Here is a 9,820-nt window from a genome sequence, read left to right as displayed (position 1 = left end):
GAGAGAGAGCAAGGAGGGGGGAGGGAGAAGCAGACTCCCCGCTGAGCAGGGAGCCCAGTGTGGGGCTCCATCCCAGGACCCCAAGATCATGACCTGAGCTGAAGGCAGACACCCAACCAACTGAACCACCCAGGCACCCATTTCCCTAGCTCTTAATTATGAATATTGACCAGGATTCCATTTCAAGGCTTACCCACAGTATATAAACATGTTCAAACTTGTATCATCCTGAAAACAAAGTTTCTTTTACCTTGTGTTACTCTTTAAACTACTACCTTATCTGTCAACATTTCTTTACAGCTATGTCCGTATACTTAGTTCTTTTTCTAAAATCTAAAGACAGCAAGATTTCAGAAATCCCTTTCTGGAACACATTCCCCCCAAACTTAATATACCAGTTTTTCAATTTGCCTTCTCTGCACAAGTCTTCTTGTATTATTGAGACAGCATTATTTTATTCTCCTCTGTTGACTCACACAGTACTTTTTTATTAGAGCACTTAATTACAGTTCTTGTATTATTGAGACAGCATTATTTTATTCTCCTCTGTTGACTCACACAGTACTTTTTTATTAGAGCACTTAATTACAGTTTGCTTTGTATATGTATATATTTCTACCTCACCAAACAGAATGTGGTTTTTCTAAGGGGAGGAAAAAACCTTTTTTGGGAGATGGGGGGAGATTTTTGGGAAAAAATCTTTTTAATTGAACAGGAACCTCTTTAATGTCTTACACATAATATGCAGTAAATGCTGGTTGAGGGTGTTTTTGTTGGTTGTATTGTTTTGTTTTCTTTGCCATGGGGAGAATCCTAATGCAGTGCACCATAATGGTATAGGCTGGAGACTTGGAGCACCTGGAAAAGCAGCTCTACTGTAGTTAAGAGTAGCAGTGGACTGATGAGTAGTGGACAGTTGTGGTTGCCCCATTAGGAGGTTAAAAAGGGATATTGCTGTCATATTGCTCGTTCTCGTAGCTTTAGAGATAATGGAAGGAGGAAAGTACAGGTAGTTAACAGGTCACATAAGCTATAAATGAGCATAGTTGATAGGATTTTTAGTCAGGATGTTCTCAACCGTAGGTAACAGAAAACTTAAAAATGGCTTAAACAATAAGGATACATTTATGATATATTATGAAATTTCTAAGTAAGGCATTTCCAGGTAGCTCAATGATACCAAGGACCCAGATTCTTTCTAATTTTTTTTTTTTTTCAGTTCTACCGTCCTTATAAATTAGTGTGTCTTCTTAAAGTGACTCCCCCGGCTCTAGCCCACCACTCCAAGTATCACTTGTAAATGAATGTCTGAAGATAGAAAGGGGAGCATTCCTTTTTAAGAGTCCAAGCCCACTTTTAAGAGTGAAGAAAACCTCAGAAGTATTCTCTGTAGACTTAATCACATGCCCATTACCTGTACTTGTCATATGGCTACAGAAATGAAAGCATCACCTGGGACCTGTGATAAGTACAAATGCGTAGTCCTCACCCCAGACTTGAATTAAAAAAGAAACATTGGGGATGGTGGGTGGGACCCACCATTCTGTGTTTTAACTAGCAATTCAAGTACTTCTTATGCACACAGAGTTTGAAAACCACTGGCTTAGAGCAATCCAGATTCATCCCTTAGGCCTGGAGAAAGGGCTAGCCTCCCCTGAAGGACTTTATTTACTGCCTGGAAAAAAGGGGAGGGAAGATCTGGATGTTGGATATGTAACCAAAACTGTGTACACAGTTATTCAGAGAGTAAAGAGAGTAAGATCTTTTTTAGCCTCAGCTACCATAGCTGCCCTCCCTACCCCTTTTATTCTGTATCTAGGCCTCGAGACCCCATGTTGAACTGCCTGCTTAGTCTCTGAAGCAACAAACTATACCTCAAAAACATAGTCTAGTTGTTGCTTCTGGTTATCATACTACCACTTAACAAACTTAAAAAATACTTTTTAAGTTAAAAGATTGTATAACAAGGGTGCCTGGGTGGCTCAGTTGGTTAAGCGTCTGACTTTGGTTCAGGTCGTGATCTCGGGGTCCTGGGATGAGCCCTGAGTTGCAGGCTCATCACTCAGTGGGGAGTCTGCTTCTCCCTCTGCCCCTCTCCCCTGTGAGTGCGCACGTGCTCTCTTGCTGTCTCTCAAATAAATAAACAAAATCTTTTTTAAAAATCAAAGATTTTGTAACAGTTTTCAAAAAGCATAGATTAATAAATGTTTTCAAATATAAATAAAAATGTTTTCCTTTTTATAATTTTCTGTTTTCTTTCTAGCTATAATAACATTTTGCTTTTTGATAGGTTTCCTAAAAGACAGAAAAATGGAGGAATCAGTAAACCAAATGCTACCACTGAATGAGAAACAGATAACCAATTCTGAAGATGGATATGTATGGCAAGTCACTGATATGAATCGACTACACCGGTTCTTATGTTTTGGTTCTGAAGGTGGGACTTATTATATCAAAGAACAGAAGTTGGGCCTTGAAAATGCTGAAGCTTTAATTAGACTGATTGAAGATGGAAGAGGATGTGAAGTGATCCAGGAAATAAAGTCATTTAGTCAAGAAGGCAGAACCGCAAAGCAAGAGCCTATGCTCTTTGCACTTGCCATTTGTTCTCAGTGCTCTGACATAAGCACAAAACAAGCAGCATTTAAAGCTGTTCCTGAAGTTTGTCGCATTCCTACACATCTCTTTACTTTTATCCAGTTTAAGAAAGATCTGAAGGAAAGCATGAAATGTGGCATGTGGGGTCGTGCCCTCCGGAAGGCTATAGCAGACTGGTACAATGAAAAGGGGGGCATGGCCCTTGCTCTGGCAGTTACAAAGTATAAACAAAGAAATGGCTGGTCTCACAAAGATCTATTAAGATTGTCACATCTTAAACCTTCCAATGAAGGTAAGCATAGGATCTTTGGGTTGGGGGAGGTTGGAGATACCTGGTAAATAGCAAAATTTTATTTGACATAAGATAATTGTATAATATCTTCTAGAAATAGTCTTTGAGTCTCAAAACACATTGGTTGACTAATTCAAATGTTTAATGCCAGCCTGGAATTAAACCCCTACCACAGGCAATCCAGACATTACTAATCAAGAATCAAATGACAGATTTACAGATTAATATTCTTAAATCTCGAAATGTCACCAGGCTAACTGGAAGTGATTATGGACTATGAAAGCAGCGTGGACATGATTAAAGTTGTAGTAAGCAAAACAGCTCCTAGCCAGTAGATGGCAGATAGCCAGGCTATACTGCTCTCGTCCCTTATGATTTTTTTCCCTCCCTGTCTTCCTAGGATATATGTTCCATGGAACCTAAAGGCTACCTGAAATAGTGCTGAACTTAACAATTCAGGATGTTAATTGTCTCCAAGCAGTCAGCCAGGGGACATGGTAACTTGGGGCAGTTTTTCTGTGTCTATGGGAAGATACTTTTGAGAAGTTAGTTGGGTATATGATAATTACTTAGTCCTTCTTAGAAGGGAAATAAGAAAAACTTCTGGGCAAGAATAATGTAACGTATGAACTTCCACAACATTTCCAAAATTTGCTCTTTTTTTTAATACCGGAAGTGAAACTTGAAAAGACAGCTCATCATTAATTCCTAATTTATCCATTTTATTATGAATGGACTTTTTAAAATGAAATTTAAACAGTAAATTATTGCAAATATTTATATAAACCAACCCATTTGTATTTTGGGTTTTTATTAGAAATTCTGTTTGTTTTAAAATAGCTGGATAATACATAAAAATATTTGGAGAGGGGCGCCTGGGTGGCTCAGTTGTTAAGCATCTGCCTTTGGCTCAGGTCATGATCCCAGCGTTCTGGGATCTACAGGCATCAGGCTCCCTGCTCCGCGGGAAGCCTGCTTCTCCCCTTCCCACTCCCCCTGCTTGTGTTCCCTCTCTCTCTCTGTCAAATAAATAAATAAAAACTTTAAAAAAAAAATTTTTTTTTGGAGAAAGCAGGATTCCTGCCCTTCAAAAAAAATCACTGTATGTGTTGTATGTTACTCCTAAACATACAGTTTATTTTTAAGTTTTTTATATACTTTATTTGTTTCAGTTAAAAGCATATTGATATTTCTCCTAGTCAGAAGTAGTTGCTTAAATACCATTGTATGAATATACTATAATTTATTTAGCTAGTCTCTTACTGATGACAGTTAAATAGCTTCTGTTTTTTTTATACTATTACAGAAATACTACAGTGAAAAAACTTGCATAATGTAAACATTTATATAATGGGTAAACCCACAAAGAGTATATAGAAGTGGCCGGTTTCCCCACATTTGAACAGTGATTATTACCAGTGTTTTTTATTCTCTGCCAGTAGGATAGGTGAAAAATTATATCTTAAAGAATTTGTGGCCAAAAGTTCATCTTCATATGCTGCTGATATTTGTAATTTTTTGTGGAGTATATTATATCTTTGTCCTTTTTTCCATTTAGTTGCTATTCTTAATATTGATTGTCACCATTCATTCATTCAACAAATATTTATTGAGCACCAAATGAATGGGCACTGTTCTAAGAACTTGGGACACAAAGGAAATTATAACTTCATATTATATACATATCATGCACTTTTCCCCCTTTATTTCTTTCAATTTTTTTTATGGGGGTTTCTGGCATATTGAAGTTTGGAATTTTAATGTAATGAAATTTGCCTGTTTTTCTTCATAGATTTTTGTTTTGTGTTAGGTTTAGAATGGCCTTTTCCAGCCTAAAGTCATAAAAATATTTACTGTGCTTTTTTTCGCTAACATACTCATGCTTTAATTTTTTATTTTTAAACCTTTAATTCAGTATAAGAAGAATGTAGGGATCCAGCTTTGTCTAATACATGGTGGTGTGTACCTAAGTGCTAGGTACTTTTTCTAATTGGAAAAAGTTTCTGAATTTGTGCAAATAGTTATTCTGGGTTTTGAATTCTTGGGCTATAAAATGAGGAATTAGTAGATATTCCCTAAACTTGCTCCCATGGACAGTATTCTTTAATTTAAATTTTTTGAGGGCAGAACTCATACTTAAAATCTTTCAATAATGGTTATAGGTTCGGGCATAAGAGATCCCTAGGCTTCTCAGAGTGAAAAGAATTTGGAAAGAAACTTTAAGCTACCAAATAAGTAATATTTTAACTGAAACGTGTATTTGAAACAGATAAAACAAGTCAAAATGTAATTTAATCAATCAGGTATTTATTGTATACTTAACTGTGTGGCCAGCATAGAACTTGGGTAGGATAAAAATAATAATAAGCCTGCCTTTAAGGAAGTTATATGTTAGTTGGAAAGACAAGATAGAAAACATGCTCACATATGAAACATTTAGTAATTTAAGACAATATAAGATTTTGTACCAAAATCTGGATGTTAACAAGAGTCACAGTACTTTAGAAGTCCCTACATATTAGTATTAACTTTTAATCAAATAATTTAGAGTCCATAGATAACACATAGGCTCAGTCTGCCTTAAGGATGGATTTTATTTGAGCTGCACAATATTTTAGAAAAAAAAAATGAATTCTTTGCTCCCATTACTTTAAAAAAATCAGAAGACATCACATAAAAATACCTGTTCTGGCTTCTGACAATACTTTTTTTGGCAACACTGAGCCAGAACTTCACTAAAATATTAGGTCATACTCTTTTTAGTTCATTCCAGCATCTTAACCACTCTCTATTACATGATCTGTTCCATTTATTTATTTTACCAACATTTACCCCATAGACCTTTTTGAATCTGATTAACTCAAACATCCCCTTCCCCATTTTACAGAAGTGAAAGCTAAGGCCTAGATTGGTCACATAGCCATTTATTGGCAGAATGTAGGCTAGAACCCAAGTTTCCTCAGTGCCCCAACCTGAAGCTCTTTCAACTATGAAAAGAAATTACAAAAGAAATGAACACCTTGTTTTCCTTTTTTTAATTTGACCTATAATACTTTCTCATTTATAAAAAAAAAAATATTTACAAATTACTTACCTACCTGTCCACTTCCACTTATCTCTGTTACTTTAAATGCTTATTTACTTAGTAGCAGAAAGGGACAAGTGAATAGGAGATTATTTGAGACACATCTGTACTTTGTGTATTGTTTTGAGATTGTGGACCTGAAATAGGTATTGTCTGCCAAAGTTTCAAATGCTTGTGTCTCTATAATAAAATGACTTAAAATATAGGAGATTTTTCTCCAGAGCCTCATATTAAAACAATTATGATGAAATAAGCAAAATCATTTGACTCCACTGGCTTAAATGTTTACATCATAGAAAGCAGCCTCACAGTGTAAAGAGTTTAGCTCCTCTGTATCTAGTTACTACATTCTCAGTAAACATGGTCTGTTTTTCACCCAGAAATTCTCATGCCATTTCAACTCTTTATTTTCTTAAAGGACTTGCTATTGTGACCAAGTATATTACAAAGGGCTGGAAAGAAGTCCATGAATTGTATAAAGAAAAAGCACTTTCTGTGGAGACTGAAAAGTTGTTAAAGTATCTGGAGGCTGTAGAGAAAGTGAAACGCACAAAAGATGAGCTGGAAGTCATTCATCTAATAGAAGAGCATAGATTAGTTAGGGAACATCTTCTAACAAATCATTTAAAGTCTAAAGAGGTAAGTAAACTATATTATAGCATGTGGTTAAACATGAGTAATTTGTGGCATGTGTCATGTATTAAAATTTATGATGTAATATGTATAAAAGTAATTTATGATATGTAATTTATGAGATGGGTAACAATATAACCAGTTCTTTTTAACAAAAATGTAAAATATATCTTGAAATTAGTATTTATTTAAAATACTTAATACAGTGCCCAGATGTAGTTGGCATTCAGTTCAATGTTATTTCTGCTTCATAAATGCTGGGTTAATTTGCGTTGCTAATTAAAAATAAATAAATAAAATTCTCCTATGCAGTTCCTTCATAAAATAGACTTCACTTTCTTACTGTAGTAAAGAGCAAGTTAATTTGATAGGCCTTTGACCAATGTGCAAATCTTTTTATTAAGGAAATACTTAGAACCCCAAAAGAAAACCTTAAAAGAATATGTTAGCAATATTAGTATTGATACAGCTATTACACTGATTCATATTTCTACCTATGTCACTTCAATAGGTATGGAAGGCTTTGTTACAAGAAATGCCTCTTACCGCATTGCTAAGGAATCTAGGCAAGATGACTGCTAATTCAGTGCTTGAACCAAGAAATTCAGAAGTATCTTTAGTATGTGAAAAACTGTGTAATGAAAAACTATTAAAAAAGGTAAGCATTGGGGTACCTGGGTGGCTTGGTAAGCATTGGGGTACCTTTGGCTCACCATGATCCCAGGGTCCTCAGATCCCCCTGCTCAGCAAGGAGCCTGCTTCTCCCTCTGCCCATCCCCCCTGCTCATGCACAGGCTCTCTCTCAAATAAATCAATAAAATCATTAAAAAAAAAAAAAAAAGGTGAGCCTTACCTTTGTTAGCTACTACTAATTGAAAAAGTCAACTCATAAATTTTGGAGATGTAGCCAGTGCAGTTTCAGGTGTTGTGAGACTTTTATCATACCAAATTTCATTTAACTCTGAAATCTTAAGATATGTCCTCCTTTTTGTTTTTTCTTTATGAAATACATTTATTAGCTATAGTAACAAAACCTAAGACACATGACGACTATCTTTCATTTGCATGTTGCATTTACTTTCTGTCTCTGTCTTATTTCTAGGCTCGTATACATCCATTTCATGTTTTAATTGCATCAGAAACTTATAAAACAGGTCATGGTCTCAGAGGAAAACTAAAATGGCGCCCTGATGAGGAAATTTTGAAAGCTTTGGATGCCGCTTTTTACAAAACATTTAAGGTAATGGTTTGATTTTTGTTTTATAACAAATGACCCAGTTGGGACTTAATATATTTGATAAAAACACATTTTAAAGATGGTACCAATACTTGAACCATTTTTATTAGATATTCATTTGTTTTTCCTAGTTTGTGTGAATATGGATATATAATTAACATTGTAAGTTTATGAGTAATTTCTCCTTACCTTTGGACAATACCCAATCATCTTATAAAATCATTTTGATAAGTTTTAAAATACCAAATTTAAAATTTTATTTTAAATGACCTCTGTCATTCTGTTAATCAGTAGTGGATCTCCTCTGTCTTGGTGGGAAGTGATTTTTTTTTTATCGCACTGAAAATCCTACATCAGAGCTATAAGTTAAAGTTTTTGGTTTTAGAATTTTCTTGTTATTCAGCGAAATAGCAGTAACTAAATTCAGCAAAGTAAAGGGATTATACAAATGAGATTTATCTTCAATATGCAAAGATGGTTCAATATACAAAAATCAACGTAATACATCACATTAATAGAATGAGAGGACAGTCACACGATCTCAGTGCAGAAAAAGCATTTGACAAAATTCAGTACCATTTCATGATTTAAAACAACAAACTAGGAATAGAGGTGAACTTCCTCAACATGATAAAGGCCATATATAAAAAAAACCACAGCTATCATTATACTCAATGGTGAAAGATTGAAATCTTTTCCCCTAAGATCAAGAACAAGACAAAAATGCCAACTTTTTCCACTTCAATTCTACAAAGTACTGGAAGTTCTAGCAGTTAGGCAAGAAAAATAAGTAAAAGGCATCCAGACTGAAAAGGAAGAAAAACTATCTCTGTTCTCAGATGACATGATCTTAAAAGGAGAAAAGCCTACAGAATCCAGAGAGCTTAGAGCCAACAAACAAATTCAGCAAAGTTGCAGGATATAAAACCAATAGTCAAAAATCATTAGTATTTCTGTACACTAGCAATGAACAATCCAAAGGCCTTAACCTTTGATTAGCCTGAAGAAAACATTTCCACTTACAGTAGTATCAAAATAAATAAATAAATAAAAGACTTAAGAATAAACTATGAAGGTGCAAGATTTATAAACTGAAAACTATAAAACATTGCTGAAAGAAGTTTAAGAAGACATAAATGGGGGGAAAGACATGGTTTGGAAGACTTGTTAAGATGACAGTACTACCCAAAGCAATCTACATATTCAGTGCAATTCCTATGGCATGTTTTGCAGAAATAGAAGAGCCCACTGTAAGATTTATGTGAACTTTCAGGGGACCCCCCAAATAACAACCAATTTTGAAAAAGAACAAACAAAGTTGGCAGACTCATCCTTCCAAACTTATGGGTTTCAAAACTTAGTACAAAGCTACAGTAATCACAACCATGTGGTACTGGCATAAAGGCAAATACGTAGACCAGTGGAATAGAACGCAGAGGCTAGAAATGAACTCTCACATGTGTGATAAATTGATTTTTGACAGTGTCAAAACAAGCCAATGCGGGAAAAGATAGTATTCAAAAAATAGTGCTGGGGAAACTGGATATCCACATGCAAAAGAACAAAGTTGCCCCTTTACATTATACCACATAAAAAATTAAAGTGGATCAGTGACCTATATTTAAGAGATGAAACTACAAAACTCTTAGAAGAAAACAAAGAGTAGAAGTTTCATGACATTAGATTTGGCAGTGGATTCTTATATATGACACCAAAGCACAGGCAATAAAAGGAAAAGTAAATGAATTGGACTTCATCAAAATTTAATAAACCTTTTGTGCATCAAAGGACACTATCAGGAGAGTGAAAAGATAACCTACAGAATAGGAGAAAATATTTGTGGAAAATGTACTCGATAGCTTTTTAATGTTTAGAATATATATGAAGAAGTGCTACAACTCCACAGTAAAAATACAAAAACCCAATTCAAAAATGGGGAAAGTACTTGAATAAGACATTTCTCCAAAGAAGATAT

General features: G+C 34.8%; 1 protein-coding gene across 1 annotated transcript in view; it reads left to right on the top strand.

The window, feature by feature from the left end:
- The window catches only part of RO60 (Ro60, Y RNA binding protein), a 29,103-nt gene that overhangs the window by 7,143 nt on the left and 12,140 nt on the right, over positions 1 to 9,820 (top strand). Inside the window, exons 2-5 of the mRNA XM_034667179.1 lie at positions 2,291 to 2,890; positions 6,394 to 6,614; positions 7,120 to 7,266; positions 7,711 to 7,848. Of these exons, the coding sequence (XP_034523070.1) occupies positions 2,311 to 2,890; positions 6,394 to 6,614; positions 7,120 to 7,266; positions 7,711 to 7,848 (1,086 nt within the window). The 5' untranslated portion in view covers positions 2,291 to 2,310. The remainder of the gene's footprint in view (positions 1 to 2,290; positions 2,891 to 6,393; positions 6,615 to 7,119; positions 7,267 to 7,710; positions 7,849 to 9,820) is intronic.

Source organism: Ailuropoda melanoleuca, chromosome 8, assembly GCF_002007445.2.
Source record: "Ailuropoda melanoleuca isolate Jingjing chromosome 8, ASM200744v2, whole genome shotgun sequence".
In the NCBI taxonomy this organism is placed as follows: Eukaryota; Metazoa; Chordata; class Mammalia; order Carnivora; family Ursidae; genus Ailuropoda; species Ailuropoda melanoleuca.
This window is presented reverse-complemented; position numbering and strand designations above follow the sequence as displayed.